We start from the raw sequence: 19,524 nt of genomic DNA, 5'->3' as shown, positions 1-19,524 counted from the left end.
CAGTTGTGGCATGCAGGATCTTGTTCCCCAACCAGGGAGCAAACCCCAGTCCCCTGCGTTGGGAGCACACAGTCTTAACCACCTTACCACCAGGGAAGTCCTGGGACTTTGCTTTGGAAGAAAGGGGCAAATAGGCTGAACAGACACCAGCGTGACTTCTTTGCTTAGTTGTCTTGTGTCATCTTCTGCAGAGATGCTTCCTTGTTAATCTTACTTTTTAAGCCACTTGAAAACCTTTGCAACAGCAGTCCTCAGCTTTCTGCCGCCCTGCACGCTCACGCCCGTTGGTGCCCTGCCCTTCGTGGGTGGGGAGGTGGGCAGGCGTGGAGCGTCTCCCTGGGTTACTGCCGTGCTTCACTTGGACAGTCTTGGTTACCCTTGGGAGCGTCCTAACCATGGAGTTAGGAGCACATTATCCTGTTACGCTGGTTGAGTCCATTGATAGCAGAGACAGAAACTGTCTGGTCTGGCTGCCTTCAGGGAAAATGAAATACTTTGGGTGGGTATCAGGGCATTTCACATACTCCAAGGAAGAAGAATCAAGTTTTGGGCACAGTAGATACCAAACCTTTGGGGAAAACTTAGTACCAAGAACGTATGAACTCTCTTAGATGTTTCTATTACTCTGTTCCACGATCCCCAAGCCCTGCTCTCTTAGTTAAAACTTCCATGCTGCCAGAAGAAGATTTAATTGGCACAGCTCAGTGGCAGTAGGGGTGATGGTGATGGTTTAAGAAGCCCTGACTGCGGTGGGCAGGTGCAGAGGTTCCTGGACTTCAGGCAAGGCCATCAACTCTAATTGAGTTCAGGGAGCACTTCTCAAAGAAGGAAAACTACTGGGAGTCCATCAGCTGCCTTACGAGGGGCCCATTCTCTAAAAACAAAGAACTAAGCATGCAGCGTTCAATTCGAATGAATAATTCGGTGGCACCCACTACGCTAAATCAGTGTGCTTTGCGGAGGACTTGAGGCTGTCTTGCCGCTCCGCTGGTTAGTGTTTCTGTGTTTGTTTTGTAGGAGGTCATCCTTGAACAAGTATGCCCCATCTGCCTGTCTCCCTCCCAGTCCCCCCCTTCCATTCTTCCTTTCTTTCATCAGCCTCGAGAAGATGACCAGTTCTTTACAGAATCTGATACAACATCCATGAGGCTGTTAGAAGAATTTATGTTTAGTGTATCTTCCTTTCCTGACTGCTTTAATTTTGCTTTTTTTAATTTACTCATTTCTTATTTTTACAGTATGTCTAATTGTGTAATTTGTTTTTTTTTCCCCACTGTCTAAAGAACACATATTGATGGGAAAATAGAAAAAAAGCACAGAGAAAAGTTGTCTGTAATCCAGTCGTTAAATTTAAAAAATAACCCTTTTGTCTGTCTTCTGTACCTGTAAAGAGGATGTTTATTTGATCCCAACTTTAGTTATGTATATTGACTTTTGGGGGTTAAGATGAGCTGCCTCTAAAAAGTCGCCTGCTTTTTTATCTAGGAGGAGATGGCCAGCCAGCCTGGAATAGATGGTGCTTGTTGTGGACGGGAGTCACCCCAGTGGCTCCCATCAGATGCGTTTATATAAAGCAAGGCAGTGAATTCTGCCCCGGAAGGAGGCTTATCAGAACTGTCTGGGCGTCTCCTCCGAGCTGCCCGCTCAATGCCTTTTAGTTTGCAGGCATTCTGGGTTATAGGGGCAAGCAGATGGGGATAAGGCCCTGGAGGGAACCAGTGGGGGGCTGGCCACTCTGATTGCTGCTTTCACATAGCCTCTTTGAAGAGCGGAGATAGTTCCAACAGAGGTCCACTCGCAGAAGGGCCCCTAGAGGATCAGCTTACCCTGGGAGAGGGATACTGGGCCTGTGATGCAGTGGTTTAGGTCATACAGCTCAAAAAAAAAAAAAAAAGGTGAGGTTTTTTCTGTCGCTCCAAAGTAAAACCCCTGACTCACTAAGCGCTTTCTCCCCTTCTGCTCCAGCAACCAGCTGTCCACATTCCATTTCTATGGATGTGTGTGTTCTAGAAATGTCATGTAGATGGGCTCACGCTTGACCTCTCATGTCTGGCTTGTTAAGCGCTCACTGCAGCGTTCCGGAGGCTCACCCACGTCGCAGCGTGTGTGAGTGCTTCACTCCTCTTTGCGCTGAACAGTGAGTCGTGTGTGCGCACCGCCTCCACTTGTCCCCCGCTCTGTTGATAGACATTCAGGCTGTTTCCGTGTCTTGGCAGTTCTGACCCTGCGTGCACACGCATTTGTCTGTGCCCCTGTTTCCAGTTCTTTTGGGTGAATACCTACAAGTGGAGGAGTGGAGTCACACAGGAATTCTGGTTTCCCCTCGGGGACCAGCGGCAGTGTTTGTCTCAGCAGCGCCACCTCTCTGCGCCCCGCCAGCTCTGTACGAGGACCGCCCCCCCCCCCCCGTTAGCCCCGGAGTTTCTTACGAGAAATTTGCTCTCATTCGGAGCATCACTGCCCTGTAGCAAAGCACGTGGTTAATCTCCGGCTGCTCTCAGGATTTCTCTGTCTTTCACTTTTAGCAGTTGGGTTATGATGTGTCTAAGTGTGGACTTCTTCAATTTATCCTGTATGGGCTTCGTCAAGCTTCTTGAAACTCAGGCTTTTCATCTCTGGCCAGATCGTGGAAGTTTTTAGCCATTAATTCTTTAAGTATTTGTCCAGCATTAACACACTTCTCCCTCTCTGGCCATTTGAATGTTAGACTCTTCCTATCTCAGTTCTCTGAGAAACGATACTGTTAATTGTTTAAAAACAACACACACAGCTTGTTCTCTCTCTTTTTGAGACTGAATAGCTTCTCTTGTTATGTCAGGTTTACTGACTGTTTTCCTCTTGTCTCCATTCTGCTGTTGAGCCCTTTCTGTGGATTTGCCTTGTTACTGTGTTTTCCTGTTCTGAAATTACTACTTGGTGCTGCTTTTAAAGTGTTGTTTCTTTGCTGACACTTGGGTTGTTTTCGAGAGTGAAATGAGTGTTTTCTTTCATTGTCTTCTTACCATTGTTTGCTGGAGTACCTCTTAAACAGCTGCTTTAGGGTTTTTGTCAGATAATTTGAAAATCTGGGTCACCTTGGTATTGGCATCTATGGGTTTTCTTCTCCTAACAGAGTTGGTGTTTTCCACACGCCTCATGAGTGGAACGATGCTGGGTGGTGTGAGACCTCGAGTTTTGTTTTCATCCTGCAGAGAACATTGGTGTCTTCTGCGAACATGCCATCCACCTGGTTAGGTTCGGGTCTTAAGTTTCTGCCCACAGTCTGTGAGCTTCGGGTCTAATTTCAGTTTAGTTTTCAGAAGCCTCTGCAGTGCAGCTGGGATCTGCCCGCGTGTGCCACCCAGCTACCCGTCTGCATCTGGGCAGTGGTCTGCTTCCCTAAGCTCGTCTGCCCATTTTCCCTCCCTGCTGCTTTCAGATTCCCAGTGGGCCCTCGCTGGTTTCACAAGCTGCTGTTTACCTTTCAGAACCTTCTCATTTCGTTCAGTGCATCCTGTCCAGGTAGGAGAGATGGTGTGGAGTGTGCTTAACTATCTGATCTGCGACTCAGACATCTGTCTGTCTGTTTTTAACATTAAGAATGGCCTAGACGTGACTGTGTGGTTGCAGTATTTTTTCCCTCTACTCTCCCTTCTCCAGTAAACTAGCCTAGAAAATATGGCGACTGCAGTTCGGGAAGACGGGGTCTGGAGGCAGACGAGAACGCTGCTCCTCAAGAATTACCTGGTGAAATGCAGGACCAAGAAGAGCAGTGCTCAGGTGAGCTGCTCAGCCACCGTGCACCACTGCAGCGTGCTTCACCTCACTGTGTCCTGTCTTTAAGAGATGATTCGTTCTGCTGCATGCGCTTTTATTATAATGTTGCTTGCGAAGTGAAAACTTACTGTGTTAGCCTCAGAAAAAAATATCTAAGTTATCCAACGTTTTCTAAATGTCAAAAATGTTGATAAGTTTCCAAATTTAGTGACTTTTTCATGTCAGTGCTTGATTTTGAACCTCAAGGCATGTATTTCCTGTTTCATGAGGTGAAAAATAAATTCTGCAAATAACTTCCTGGAACATTATTCCACATTTCCTCCCCATGGCCTCCCATCTTTCGGACTCTGGGTTGAATTGGCCAGGATTACTACAATTATGTCACATATCCGTCTCCACAAGCATACATCATTTTATTATATATTTATTTGTTTAGCATACATTGATCTAAGAGATAAAAGGAAGTAAGAACTCTGGACGACCAGTCAATAATGATTTTAAAGGACAGAATGGTATTATTCTTTTGGCAGAACAATTAAACAGCAAGATGAAACAGTAAATAGTTCATCCCCATTAAAGGCAACTATTGAATGTAACTGAGTATAGTTTTAGGAGTAGAAATCTAGGTATAATTAAACATAAGTCTTAATTCAGACTCAAAAACATTTTTATGGTGTCTTTGAGTTATAGATAATTGGTAAGTCACTTTAAAGTTATATATGAATAAATGTATTATTATATTTGATATTATTAATCTCAGATGTTTAAATACTAGCTTTTATGTCACTTAAATATATTATGGTGACTTGAATTTTAAAATATTTTAGTGAAATTGAATGTAAAGGAAAAATTATTGCTGTTGGGTTTGGTTCAGCACAATATATCTTTTAGGATAGAAGTGCTTTTACTTTTTGTGCTTAAGAAAGGAGACCCAAGTTCTTCATGTTTTTTCTTAGTATTAGTTATATTCATAGAAAGCCTGATGACTTTTGCTGCCTTTGTTATGCTTTGTAATCATTTTGTTTCCTGTGTTGCAGGAAATTCTTTTTCCACTGTTTTTTTTGTTTTGGTTAATATTAATTAGCATGATGCATCCAAATAAGAAATATGAAGAAGTGCCTGATGTAGAACTCAGTGCCCTGGACGCGTCCGTCCTCACCAACGTCGTGCTTGGATTCACGCCCGCGACTAACATCACGAGGAGCGTCATGCAGAAAGTGTCTGTGGATCACCTTCTTGACGGTACTGTGAGCTGGCGTGGGTCCTGTCCCTTACAGACAGCCTCTTCTGTGTTGTGCTGTTTGCTTTATTGAGTAAATACCGTTCTTAACATTTAGGTATATATCCTTTCACCATAACAGAGTTTTATAAAAATGTTAACGTCATTTGATTCTACTGGCCTATGTTTCTTGTGAAACTTTCATTTATAGCATACTCTATGTTTTAATATTTTATATCATGGGCCATTTATAAAGCAAGCATATTCGTATAGGATAAAAGAAGCAATATTGGGTTTAAATGTCAATTTTTATTCAAAGAAGAGTTGTATCATAGTTACTAAAATATGTATTTTGTTTCTGAGAAGGATTGTGGAAGTTTCTTCCTAAGAAGGAATATTTGAAAATAAAGTATCCATTCATTTATCAAGGAGTTATTTCATGGTTTCACTTGAGATAGGTAGATGAACTACATATATTACGTGTAAAGTGTATGCTCTAATTTATCATGTTAATAGCTTATGTGTTACACTGACACATAACTTATGTATAGTCAAATGACAGATAAGATAGAAATAGTGTCTGTAAAATTACACAACTTTGATATTTGTTACTTTTTAGTTTGGTTTTTAGAAGAGCTGTATTCATTATCTAAGAAGTTAGAGCATTCAACAAATGCTTATAAAATACTACATTCATCAAGTATAAAGGTGAGTTTGGTCTGTTGTACTATAATAAACTATTCATGTATTTGAGCTAGTTTTGTTTTGTTATTTTATAGTCGTAACTATTGAAGAATATGCAGATGAAAAAGAATTGGTAACATCTAGTCTTTCCAAGTCTGACACCTTTGTAGGCGTTGTGTTCAAAGACTTCATGTCCTACGAGCTCCGGTTTTTTCCTGATACGATTCCAGTATCTTCTGTTTATATGGATTCAAGAGGCAAGTAGCCCTAAATGGTCAATGAAAATCAATTAAATGCATGTCTTTATTGCTCTTAGTTCAAATGCAAATTTTGATGGAGTCCTACATTGAAATTTCCAACTATAATTATTCAGATCAGAAGACTGTCAACTCTAGCATGAGAACATGTGTGTGTATCTGTGTATCCACAGCTACATATATAATATGAAGTATAATTTATACTGTGCTTCCCCAGTGGCTCAGTGGTTAAGAATCCACCTGCAGTTCCATTCCTGGATTGGAAAGAGCCTCTGGAGAAGGGAATGGCAACCCACTCCAGTATTCTTGTCTGGATTATACCACGGACAGAGGAGCCTGGCAGACTATAGTCTATGGGGTTGCAAAGAGCCTCATACTACTTAAGTGACTTAGCAGTCATGCACGTGTAATTTATATTAAACAATTTTATCTTGAGTTATATGACTTTCTAAGTCTATGTTCTTTTCTCCACATAATTGTTTTTGTACATGGTATGGTACATATTTTAAAATCTCAAGTTCTTCCACCAATAAACTTTATTAATTCTATGTTTGAAACATGGAAAACAGCCTTCAATGCCTAAGCCTCTGAAAAAATAATTATCAACCAAAAACATTTATTGAAACAATGTTAAAGTCACTATATTAAGTTTTATATTTGTGACTTGATTCCAAAAAGCCTTCAGATAATTTTCCTTTTTTTCTGTGCTCTTCACTTGGACCTGCCTTTGCATCTGGAAAGCTTTTAAAGCTGATAATTCATTGTAAAATGACTTACCTTAAGCCAGAAAAGTGACTTGTTTTAAAAAACCTCATTGGAAAAGACCGTGATGCTGAGAAAGATTGAAGGCAAAAGGCGAAGGGGGCAGCAGAGCATGAGGTGGTTGGATGGCATCACAGACTCAAAGGACATGAGCTGAGCAAGCTCCAGGAGATAGTGGAGGACAGAGGAGCCTGGCGTGCCGCTGCCCTAGGGTTGCACAGGGTCCGACACGACTTAGCCCCGAGCAGCAGCCACTGGTTCATTTGCCTCCATTTGTGCGCACTCACTACTCAGTGCCCTAAAGCACGTAAGTCTCTGATGTCAGACATTCCAAATAAACAGTAAGGGCTGTGATGGACTTTGTTTGCCTTTGGAGGGCAGTTGCTCTTTTCAGAGCTTTTCGTTGCTTCTGTCAGAGCTGGACCAGCTGTGTCGCTGTGGTTTCTGTTAGAGCGGGATCAGCTGTGTCGCTGTGGTGACCCACTGGGCGCTGCCTCCTTGTGCTGAGCCTTACCTCTCACGCGTTTCCTCTGTAGCTGGCTGTTCGCCATCGTGTGACGCCGTCCAGTTCTGGTCCTCAGGGTTCACGGTTCTGCAGGCCTCGATAGACGCAGCCATCATACAGGTAAAGGTGCTGAAGGAAGGCAAGGGTTCATACCATGCCCCACGTCTTCACCGTTGAAGTTCATTTCACTGCTGTCACGTGTACCAAATTACATCACGCAGGTCAGCTCCTTTACAAAAAAAGAGAAGGAAGAAGCCATATTTTCTGATTTAATTTTTTTTGAAACCCACTTTTGTTTCATGGTCTCCAAGCACACTGTTCAGCACTCTGTATGCCTGTGTTATCCTGTCTGTGCTGTCTGTAGGCAATATTTATGAAAGGCCTGTATTTGCAGATTTTTCCCCTTGAATAAGAATAACTTAGTTTAAAGAAGTTACCTTTATTATCTTAATCATAGTGGTCGATCTTATTTTTAACAGATATTTGTCACTCGTCTGCAAAACGTGGTTTCCCCCTTGTGTACTAGCACCAGCCTGTTGAGTCTTGACACCTCTGTGAGGCTGGGGCTCTGTCTGCATTTCATTTATGCACTTGACACACAGGAAGATGAAGTGGCTCTCCAAGCCTCAGTCGATCAGTGGCAGAGCTAGTTCAGACTGTGGCTGTTGGGCTCTCGTTCCTGTGTTTTAGTAGTATACTGCCACTACAGTTATTGTGTATAAATGTTGTGTTTAGACTCTGAAGACCTGACCCAGTGTTTCTCGTTTTAGTAGAAATGAACCGCAGACCTTGGGAGGGAGCCCTGTCACTGTCGGTTGTTAGACTGCTACGCGTGAAACGACTGCAGAAGTAATGCTTACTGGACAGGGCCGCTGTTAGAGCCGCATGAGACGATACACACGTGTCCTGTGGGCTCTCCCAGCATGGCAGGAACGTATCATAGATACAGTGTTCAGTAACACACAGGCGCAGGCTGATGACGGTGAAATAAGTAGAGGGCATGTTGCATTGACGGTGCTGAAGTACCTGTTTGTGTTTTGGCCAAAGACCTTGGCTGCCACAGCCCAGACCTCACCACACGAACAGGTGGAGCAGAGCTCCTTGTAGCCGTTCACGTGAACACGAGGCAGAAGAGTGTCATAGGGCATGCATAGTTCTATTATCCCGTCTCTATGCATGCTGCATATGTATATATTTTTGTAAACAATAGAACTTACTACCTAAAAGAACATTTTTTAAAAAGAGAGTTATTCTTTCATGGCACTTGTCATCATTCTTTAACTCCTCAATTTTATAAACATGTATTTTTATTAAGTTGCATACATAACTGTCACTAAAGATGGTTATTGTGCAGTTTTATTTTCTTTGACAAATTATTTAATAAAAACGTGTACTTCCCAACTTCAAACTTTAAACTTTCTGACGTGCTTCCAGAATGTGTGACAGCAATGCTGTATGCAGTACCGTGATACTGGGGGCGGCCACTTTGTTTCTGGTACATAGTGTTCTGAGGCTTGTGTTTGCAGTAGGTTATGGACTAACTCTGGGGATGTGATTGTCTCATTATTTCAGGGGCTGCTCTCAGAACTAAGTTAACTGAATGTGTTTACATTTTCTTGATTGTAGATGAAGACCAATGTTTCTTTTTGGAAAGAGCTGGAGTCAACTAAAGCTGTTCTTATGGGAGAAACGGCTGTTGTAGAAATAGACACCTTTCCCCGAGGAGTAATTTTAATATACCTAGTTATAGCATTTTCACCTTTTGGATACTTTTTGGCAATTCATATCGTAGCAGAAAAAGAGAAGAAGTTAAAAGAGTTTTTAAAGATAATGGGACTTCATGACACGGCCTTTTGGTATGTTAATAAAACTTTGTTATTTAGTGTGGTTAATAATTGCGAAAGTTCTACAAATCTTCAGTACTGCAGTTTTGTTACTCACTGGACTCGACGAGGTCCTGAACCTCTTTTCTTGCAGTTCCCACCTTTGTCATGGAGTTTGAGACTCATCACAAAGCTCCAGCAAATAATTATTTCCAGAGAAACAAATGAAAAAGTTCACCAATGAGCACATTAACATTTTTGTACAATGATAATTTTATAGAGGCATGAAATTTTATAAACAATTCCAAGTATGTTTTCCGTACTTTCCCCACTATGCGGTAAGAACATTTATTTTGACCTTACTTTGGGGGAAACATTCAGTTCAGTTCAGTCACTCAGTCGTCTCCGACTCTTTGCGACCCCATGAATTGCAGCACGCCAGGCCTCCCTGTCCATCACCAATGCCCGGAGTCCATCCAAACCCATGTCCATTGAATTGGTGATGCCATCCAACCATGTCATCCTCTGTCGTCCCCTTCTCCTCCTGCCCTCAATCTTTCCCAGCATCGGGGTCTTTTCAAATGAGTCAGCTCTTCACATCAGGTGGCCAAAGTATTGGAGTTTCAGCTTCAACATCATTCCCTCCAGTGAACACCCAGGACTGATCTCCTTTAGGATGGACTGGTTGGATCTCCTTGCAGTCCAAGGGACTCTCAAGAGTCTTCTCCAACACCACAGTTCAAAAGCATCAATTCTTCAGCGCTCAGCTTTCTTCACAGTTCAACTCTCACATCCATACATGACCACTGGAAAAACCATAGCCTTGACTAGACGGAGATGTTAGTACTATCAAATATGAGTTGTTATTATCAACCATTTTATTCCATTTAGCTCAATGCAGCAGCTGAACCGTATTACATATGGGGTTATCCTCATATGACATGTGACATCGTCTTTGCTCATTTCTTACTCTGGGGGTTTCACTAGTGGTCGGTCTCTGAGACACACTGGAATATTAAATGTTTTGTGAGGAGACAGTAGCTGGAAGAATTTAGGCAGATCAGTTTCTCAGTGCTTCATTTCTGCCTCTGTAAAATGCTACATTTAATTTTGGTAGTTTAGGTATCTTTTGACCCTCTTTTGGTGGTTTTTATGATACTATGCAGTAAGTTACCTGCTAACTTGAAAAACAAAAGCAAAATAATAGACTGTGGGGCAGTCAGTCACTCAGGCTCAAATCCCCTGAGCTCTGATTTGAGGGAAAACGTTGAGTCCTGTGATGAATCTGTTGTTGATCTTGGTCTCACGTTGAGTTCCATAGTAATAACGTTGTTGCTTAGCAAGGTGGCCTTTACAACTATCTAAAGTACCAAAAGCCGTTAGAGTTCAGTTGCCGCGTGTACCATAAAGAAAATCGTCAGTCATTAAACTCTTCTGTATTTTAAGAAAATCAGAATGTGCATTGTTGAACTTCTGAAAGTACTAGATTTAAATGAATTGTGATTTGCTATAAATCTGTAAGTTTTTTTTGACTCCTGGGAAGATAATCACCACTTTATCTCTATATGAGATGATAACTTGATAATTTTATCTACAGCTTAACCAGTACTATATTTTTCATTACATACAAGAGCTTTAATTTTCAGTACATGAGCATACATAGAAATGAAGTGATTGGCTTAAATTTAAGAATGAAACGGCTAAAATAAAGCTGAAGTTTTGTTTAAAATGATTTTTTTTTAATTATTAAGGCCCGTGTATTTAGCCATAACTGTGTCTTTGTTCCCCTTTTAGGCTTTCCTGGGTTCTTCTCTACACAAGTTTGATTTTTCTCATGTCCCTTCTCATGGCAGTCATCGCAACAGCGTCTTCCTTATTCCCTCAGAGTAGCTGCTTTGTGATATTTCTCCTTTTTTTCCTCTATGGCTTATCATCTGTAAGTACTTTCACTTGAAATGGGAATAAAGAACTGTCAAAATATTTGATTAATACAGTAAAGTCTTATGTTTTGGTTTACTTCCAGTCGACTTCCCATGAAAGACAGGATTGTTCCTCGGTTAATTCTGATGAATGAGCTGTATCACTGTACCTCCTCATTTTTAGGAAAGTTACAAAATATTCTCAAGTTTAAATTTAACTAGTTTTCATATGATGTATTCCACACATATTTCCTCTGAGTCTGTCTTTTATGATCTTCATATAACTGGGTTTATACACCATTAAGATGGTCTTGTGGAGCAGATGGCACCCCACTCCAGTACTTTTGCCTAGAAAATCCCATGGACGGAGGAGCCTGGTAGGCTGCAGTTCATGGGGTCGCTAGAGTCGGACACGACTGAGCGACTTCACTTTCACTTTTCACATTTATGCCTTGGAGAAGGAAATGGCAACCCACTCCAGTGTTCTTGCCTGGAGAATCCCAGGGACAGGAAGCCTGGTTGGCTGCTTGTCTATGGCTAGCACAGAGTCGGACACGACTGAAGCGACGAAGCAGAAGCAAGATTGTCTTATACTAGACTCTATTTTTGTTTTCGTGAAATCCTAAACGTTTCAAGGTAATATGTGTTACAGGATGATGCTGTGTAAAGATACGTCTTTGTAAATTTAATTCTTTGACAGTGCTGGTACGGGCCGGGTATTTGGCTAAATGCTGGTTGTGCACCACCAGGCGCTGCTTGCTTTCTTTAAGGATGTATCTGGCTGCGCTGGGTCTTAATTGCAGCCTGTGGGGTCTAGTTCCCTGACCAGGGATCCAACCTGGGCCCCCTGCGTGGGGAGCATGGAGTCTTAGCCACTGGACCACCAGAGAAGCCCCCAGCCTTTGTTTTCCGTGGTCCTAGTTTCCATTCTGATTGGCTCACATCCCATGCTGTATCAGTTGTGAAATATTTTGATTATCATCTCTGCTCTTTAACATGATAATTTATAAATAACATGTATGTGAAAGTGAATGTTGCTCAGTTGTGTCTGACTCTTTGCTACCCCATGGACTATACAGTCCGTGGAATTCTCCAGGCCAGAATACTAGAGTGGGTAGCCTTTCCCTTCTCCAGGGGATCTTCCCAATCCAGGGATTGAACCCAGGTCTACCGCATTGTGGGTGGATTCTTTACCAGCTGAGCCAGCATGGAAGCCTGCCTCAAATAATGTGTATGCTTCTCTATATAGTTGCCTGGTTGTTAACTGCCTCTGTTTCTTATCAACACATTAAAAGCTGGGTCCTCTATTTGAAAGCTTGCTGAGTTGTTTTGTTCGTATTTGAACATGTCTAACTGCAGAGATGCCTGATAGTTTTTGGTTTCTGTGGAACTGAGATGGTCATGTTTGCCTATTACATAGATTAAGAGCAGTTTTAAATATTTGTCAGTTTATATTGTTAATGTATAGCACTATTTGTATGAAAAGTAAATATCTCAGCATGACCTTTAGAAATTTGTTGTTCTTTAGTTGCTAAGACGTGTGTGTCCAACTCCTTGGGACCCCATGGACTATAGCTCACCAGGCTCCTTTGTCCTTGATATTTCCCGAGCAGGGATGCTGGAATGGGTGGCCACTTCCTCCTCCAGGGATCTTCCCAACCCAGAGATCAAACCCGTGTCTCCTGCATTGGCAGACAGATTCTTTACCACTGAGCCACCAAGGAATTAATTAGAAATTAATTGAATTTTAGTGAATGTAGTTTCTAATGAAAATAGCTTGTATTTTCACAAGCAAAAATTTAATCTTGTTTTTACATCAGTGTATATGAACAATGCATTAACATTAACATTTGTATCTTACAGGTGTTTTTTGCTTTAATGCTGACGCCTCTTTTTAAAAAATCAAAGCATGTGGGAATAGTTGAATTTTTAGTCACCGTGGCTTTTGGATTTGTTGGCCTCTTGATAGTCCTCATGGAAAGTTTCCCCCCATCGTTAGTGTGGCTCCTCAGTCCCTTCTGTCAGTGCACTTTCCTGATTGGCATCGCACAGGTACGTAAAGTGTTTAATCTTGCTTTCCCAGATGCTTGCTTTCTCTCCACTTCCATGCATCGTATTATACTACCATGAATCCTGTCTTTGGTTTGCAAAAAGTTATTTTACAATAAACATGGGAAAGGATGCTATTTGAAAACCAGAGAACGTTTTATATTGATTTCATTTATATTTTCTCCATTTTTAATGTTTTCATTTGTATGACCTTTTTATCAGCGAGCTCTCCACTTTTTGTTTTAATGAAACTCAGTAGTCTGTTTCATTGGAACAACTCAGCTTGTTAGAAGTCACTGGTTAAAGCACCAGGTGGCTCAGTTGTACAGAACTCACCTCCCAACGCAGGAGACACAGCTTTGACCCCTGGGTTGGAAAGATCCCCTGGAGGAGGAAATGGCAACCCTCTTCCATGCAGTATTCTTGGCTGGGAAATCCCATGGACAGAAGAGCCTGGCAGGCTACAGTCCATGGGGTTGCAAAGAGTCGGACATGACTTAGTACCTGGACAACCGTAGTTCTTATCTCACTACTACGGTCATGAAAAATGTGTCTTCCTGACCCAGGGATTGAAGCCAGGTCTCCTGCATTGGCAGGCATGTTCTTTACCATCTGAGCCACCAGGGAAACCCTGGTGGATTTTATAAGTTCAGGACTCAGGGGATTGTCTTTACCTGAATAGTATTGGTGTTTATGGACTTCCCTTGTGGCTCAGCTGGTAAAGAATCCACCCACAATGCGGGAGACCTGGGTTTGATCCCTGGATTGGGAAGATCCCTGGGAAAAAGGAAAGGTTACCCACTCTAGTATTCTGGCCTGGAGAATTCCATGGACTGTATAGTCCATGGGGTCGCAAAGAGCTGGACATGACTGAGCAACTTTCTCTTTCATGTTCATTGGTGTTTATAATGTGATTTTTCTTAGTTTTTAAGAGCAGTGAGGTTCTAAGAGGAAAATTCTCACAAAAACTGCTTTATATATTAGAACATGTGTTTAGTTAATGTATAAAGAAGAAAAAATGTGATTACTTCATATAAGAGATTATTCACATTGGCTGGATAGACTTCTATTTGCAGGACTTGAATTGTTTGTGAATATCAAGTTTAACGGATGCGAATTATTTGAGACCTCAAAGCTGGTGTTGCATGTTCTGAGTATCCACTGCATTCCCCTTCACTGAGAAAGACAGGATTATAGGTTCACGGGTTTGTGTTGAGTGGGAAGGACTTTCGGTGCCACGTAATCCACCTTTGTTTCACGGACGGGGATGCTGAAACCCTCCATGTGCAGTTAGAGTCTGTTTGCCTCATGGCGGGCCTGCAACCTGGGCGAGACCTCAGCACTACTGTCCTTCCTCTGCTCTGTCAGTACATCTGCTATGAATAATTTAATAGCGTTAATTAGTTATAGAACTTTCTCCCTTTTCAGGGTTGAAAGGTGCTGACCATAAGTTTATCCTCTGATAACTTGTTTGACTTCTCTGGACCGTAAACCCTTTTGCTAGCATCAGTTTTCATTTCATTTGATAGCCATAGCACTAAAGAAACATGCTGCAAAAACTGACACACAGCTTTAAAAACAGGATCAGAAAGGGTTGTGATTAACTCATATTTTGGTCAAGTTTTTATTGTTTTCTTTGTAAGTTCATATTACTCATTGGCTAGACCATTTAATCTCCTAAGCGGCCCAGTTTCTTGACTCTGGACATAATGTTAGCTTTTGCTTATTTTTTGACTATTTTTGTATTATCAGGTGGACATTTCTGTTTTTCAGGTCATGCATTTAGAAGACGTTGATGAAGGTGCTTTAGTTTCTAATTTGACTGAAGGCCCGTGTCCTCTAATCATTGCTATTATGATGCTGATTCTTAACAGCATTTTCTACGCCCTCTTGGCTGTTTATCTTGATCAAGTTATTCCAGGTACGCAGATAGTCACTGAATTTTACTTGAAAGATTTTTCAGGTTTTTGTCCACCTAAAGTTACCTTAATTTTTTTTTTTCTTACAAGATTAATGGTTTATTGTTTTTGATTTTTTAATATTCTTTTTGAAATATTCATTTATTTTTAATTGTGGGATAATTGCTTTGCAATATAGTGTTGGTTTCTGCCATACATCAACATGAATCAGCCACATGTATTCATGTCCCCTCCCTTTTGAGCCTCCCTCCCACCTCCCTCTCCATCCCACCCCTCTGGGTTGTCACAGAGCACCAGGTTGAGCTCCCTGTGGGTTAACCTAATTTTAGATTTTTTTCTAGCTGAGTACTCTAAGTCGTGGAGAAGGCAATGGCACCCCACTCCAGTAGTCTTGCCTGGAAAATCCCATGGATGGAGAAGCCTGGTAGGCTGTGGTCCATGGGGTCACTAAGAGTCGGACACAACCGAGCAACTTCACTTTCAGTTTTCACTTTCATGCATTGGAGAAGGAAATGGCAACCCACTCCAGTGCTCTTGCCTGGAGAATCCCAGGGACGGGGGAGCCTGGTGGGCTGCCGTCTGTGGGGTCGGACAGAGTCGGACACGACTGAAGCGACTTAGCAGCACTCTAAGTCGTTTTCACTGTTAACAGCTTTTAATGTAATTGTAATTGTATTTTGTACCTTATACCTTAACTTCCAGTGAATGTAAGGAGACTGGGCAAAAAGAGACCAGTGTTTTGAAAGCCTTAAATCCCTAATTGAATTTCCTAACTCAGTCCTTCCCCATGTCCATTTTTTTGGCTGAAGCGCTTCACTATTGTACCCTCTAAGGTCCGAGACAGTGGAGCAACCTTGTAACCTCTCCCATCCCCGTGTCTTTTATCCTCCACCTGCCTCAAACCTGTGCAGGTTCAAAATACCGTTAAATAACTCCTGCCCCCTTTCCTCTCCCCCTTGAGTTCCTCGTTCATTTTGTCTGTGTTCTTGATCTGCAGTCTTACATGACAAGACACCTGTGACTTTTAAGTTTTAATTACTTATAATTGAACAAATGAGCAATTCCTTCCTCAGGAGGGCGAATGTTGTTTCAGTCGCTCAGTCGTGTCCCACTCTTGGTGACCCCATGGACTGTAGCCCGCCAGGCTCCTCTGTCCACGGGATTCTCCAGGCCAGAATACTGGAGTGGACAGCCATGCCCTCCTCCAGGGGATCTTCCTGACCCAGGGGTTGAACTCAGGTCTCCCACGTTGCCGGCAGATTCGCCCTCCTCCAGGGGATCCTCCCCACCCAGGGATGGAACTCCGGTCTCCCACGGTGCCGGGAGATTTTCCTTCCTCCAGGGGATCTTCCTGACCCGGGGTTGAACTCAGGTCTCCCGCAGTGCTGGCAGATTCGCCCTCCTCCAGGGGATCTTCCTGACACGGGTTGAACCCAGGTCTCCTGCATTGCTGGCAGATTCTTTACCAGCTGAGCCCCCAGGGAGCAGCGCAGGCACCTGCCGAGGGGTCAGCAGCTGCGCCTGGTCACTGGTTACAGTGCAGACGAGGTCTTGTCCACTGTTGCAAAGTCCTGTTTGGCTGCACTGTTCTAGACCATTGTAATAGTGCTCATCTAATTACCTATCTCAAGTCTGTCTAAGAACCTTGCCATTGCCTTTAGTCAAACTGATCACCTGCTCAGAAACCTTGCTGAGCACATCCTGGTGAATTAAAAAGAAACTTGTCGAGTGTTGATGTCCTGCACGATGCTTTTATACATTCAGTCCCTTGTTACCACTGTTACCCTCTCCTTATTGTATTTTATATCCATCCATTCAGTCCTGTTTATTTAAACACATCTCCAGTGTATCAGTTAGATTATGTTTAGTTACTCATGTAACAGAGGACCTTTTTTTAATTGTCTTAAACAAGAAGGAAATCAGTCTCTTCATTCAGAGTCCAGAGTCAGGGTGGGCTCCCAGTTGGTTGCCTTGCTTGGCTGTGTCATCAGGGTCCCACTTTCTCCATGTTGCTGCTCCTGTCTCAGAGTCTGGTGGATTTATCTCCTGGTGCCTGCACGGGGTTGCACTTCGTTCACGTCCAGTGGGAGAGGGACAGGAGACTTGTGCCCAGCAAGCCCTTCTCTTCTCTTTAGTTGGTGCCTGCTTGTGGCTGAAGCAGAGGAGTCGCCAGAGCCTGCATGGTGCCCATCTGGTCCACTGGACTCTCTCTAGTTGGGAGCGGCTCCCTCTGAAACGTGGTCATCAGTGGGGGCGTGTTAGAAAGGATGGGGAGTGTTGGTTCCTTGGGGAGAAAGGGAGGAAGCCTGCCTGTGCCGTGGGCAGCTAGCTAGACTGGAGTCTCCTGTGTTGGCCCTGCTCTGTTACTCTCCTGCATCGAAAAAGTCCTTTCTGTGAGCTGTAGCAGCCTTTCCGAATACTGTCCGCTCCCAAAGACTAAGGTGATGCTGACTCAAACCTTCAGAATACCGCAATGTACCCTCTTCACCTTCTGAACTCTTGCTGGCACTCATGCCTCACGTTGTGTGCTGAGTGTTAGCCATTAGGCATGTACGTGTCCTCATAATGATGGAAGTCTCTAGGGTGGAAAATGTGCTTTGCTTACCTTTTACATTCCATGGACTTGCAGCAGCCCTGAAACTTTATGGATAAGAGTTATCTGTCAGTAAGACTTCTGTTTTTCTCACATTGATGACTTAGTAATTTATATCTGAACTTGAGGTTGTCTTAGTTTACACAGACTGCCTTTCTGATTTAAACACTAGTTTTCAGAAATAATTTGTTAGGATAACTCAGTTGTGTGTGTGTTTTTTTTTTCCTGTATTTTTCAGGAGAATTTGGCTTACGGAGATCATCATTTTATTTTCTGAAGCCATCATATTGGTCAAAGAGCAAAAGGAATTATAAGGAGTTATCAGAGGGCAACGTGAATGGGAATGTTAGTTTTAGTGAAATTGTTGAGCCTGTTTCTTCAGAATTTATAGGAAAAGAAGCCATCAGGTATGATTTAATCTCTGGCAGTTTAGGTCTTAAGAACTGCTGATGGGACATGCCATGTGTAAATCCTGTCTTTTATGTAATGTATGTAAGCATGGTATTTTAGGAGATTTGGTGCACATTTTGTGATTTTTAAAAAACAGTATCAAGGGCTAATTCTCTTTTAAGTTTTTATTTTCTTTGTAACCATTTAGAATAAATTTGCTGCTAGGTTTGACATTTTACGTTTGAATAGAAAATTTTTTAATAAAATCTAGTATTTATAAAATTAAGCCATTTTAAAATTTCTTCATTATATAAATTAAGAGGGATTCACTCATAGCTCAGTTGATAAAGAATCTGCCTGCAATGCAGGAGACCTGGGTTCAATTCCTGGGTTGAAAAGATCTCCTGGAGAAGGAAATGGCAACCCACTCCAATATGCTTGCCTGGAAAATGCCATGGACAGAGGAGCCCGGTAGGCCACAGTCCATGGGGTCTCAAGAGCTGGACACTACTTAGCTACTAAAACCATGTAAATTAAAGCAATAGATACTAGTTTTCTATTTCTGTTCGAGCTGCATTGTCTGAGACATGCCGGACATTAAACTGTGCTGTTAATTTGATAGACCCTTAGAAACTGTGACATAATTAACTTGTCACATCAGCTTAATTTCAGAGAACCAGAGAAATTCATAACTATTCCTTACTAGTTCAGTCAAAACCAAATTTAAAAAAATAAGGAGAAGGAGAAAAGAGAGAAAAGTGAAAGAAAAAGTATAGTTTGTGTTTTTTAAATTTAAGAAAAACATATAAATGCAAAGGAGAACTAGGTATTTAAGATGCAATCAGTGGACTGGTGGTCAGCCTTCTTAAGAGTAAAAATTAAACTAATGAGCAAGACTGTTAATTCTTTAAAAAATTATGTAAAACATTTAAAGTGCAATGAGAGAATCACTTCGAGACAGTTTGAAACATGTACTGATGTGAAATAGCATCTGATTTTTAAGCTCTCTTAACCGATATGACAAGTATTAATTAATTACAAATGGAAAAGAATCAAATATGAAATAAGAAATCTGTAAATTGCTTAAGTCAAATGTTTCAGTTTCTTTTTAGAAGTTGGCTTGTCATGAAAAATGAATGAATTACACTTAAAATGGAGAGAAGTAATATACTCTTTTCTTATAGTTTCTTTAAAATACTTTTATTATTGTTGCCAGGTTTCTTTGATTTATTGTTTTAGTAGGAAGATACTTCATTCCCGTTAAATATGACAGCTTTGCTTAAAAGTATTATGCACAGAGATACACACTTGGAGATTGCTTTAAATACTTAAAGTAGTAAATGGTGTTTTTCAGAATCAGTGGTATTCAGAAGACCCACAGAAAGAAAGGTGAAAATGTAGAGGCTTTGAGAAGTGAGTAACTCTCCTAGTGTTCAGTCTGTAGGATTAAGGTACAAATGGAAAATTTAAACTCCTTTACCACAATTTTCTATCTTTTCTCTAGAGATACTTTCTTTATGTGATTAATGTTCAGAATAAATTTAACAATGTCAAAGTAGTAAAAGAAAAAAGTAATACCTACTAAGATGAAAAGTTCAACGTCAAAGTAGTAAAAGAAAAAAGTAATACCTACTAAGATGAAAAGTTG

General features: G+C 41.7%; 1 protein-coding gene across 1 annotated transcript in view; it reads left to right on the top strand.

Moving 5' to 3' along the window:
- ABCA5 (ATP binding cassette subfamily A member 5) overlaps positions 1 to 19,524 on the top strand; it is a 65,247-nt gene that overhangs the window by 10,237 nt on the left and 35,486 nt on the right. Inside the window, exons 2-11 of the mRNA XM_005899318.3 lie at positions 3,640 to 3,759; positions 4,794 to 4,998; positions 5,755 to 5,916; positions 7,215 to 7,303; positions 8,810 to 9,039; positions 10,801 to 10,942; positions 12,789 to 12,977; positions 14,748 to 14,895; positions 17,725 to 17,893; positions 19,231 to 19,289. Coding sequence (XP_005899380.2) covers positions 3,658 to 3,759; positions 4,794 to 4,998; positions 5,755 to 5,916; positions 7,215 to 7,303; positions 8,810 to 9,039; positions 10,801 to 10,942; positions 12,789 to 12,977; positions 14,748 to 14,895; positions 17,725 to 17,893; positions 19,231 to 19,289 — 1,495 coding nt within the window. The 5' untranslated portion in view covers positions 3,640 to 3,657. The remainder of the gene's footprint in view (positions 1 to 3,639; positions 3,760 to 4,793; positions 4,999 to 5,754; positions 5,917 to 7,214; positions 7,304 to 8,809; positions 9,040 to 10,800; positions 10,943 to 12,788; positions 12,978 to 14,747; positions 14,896 to 17,724; positions 17,894 to 19,230; positions 19,290 to 19,524) is intronic.

This window comes from Bos mutus, chromosome 19, assembly GCF_027580195.1.
Source record: "Bos mutus isolate GX-2022 chromosome 19, NWIPB_WYAK_1.1, whole genome shotgun sequence".
NCBI lineage: Eukaryota > Metazoa > Chordata > Mammalia > Artiodactyla > Bovidae > Bos > Bos mutus.
The sequence above is the reverse complement of the archived record's forward strand: the minus strand, read 5'-3'. Positions and strand labels throughout refer to the sequence as shown.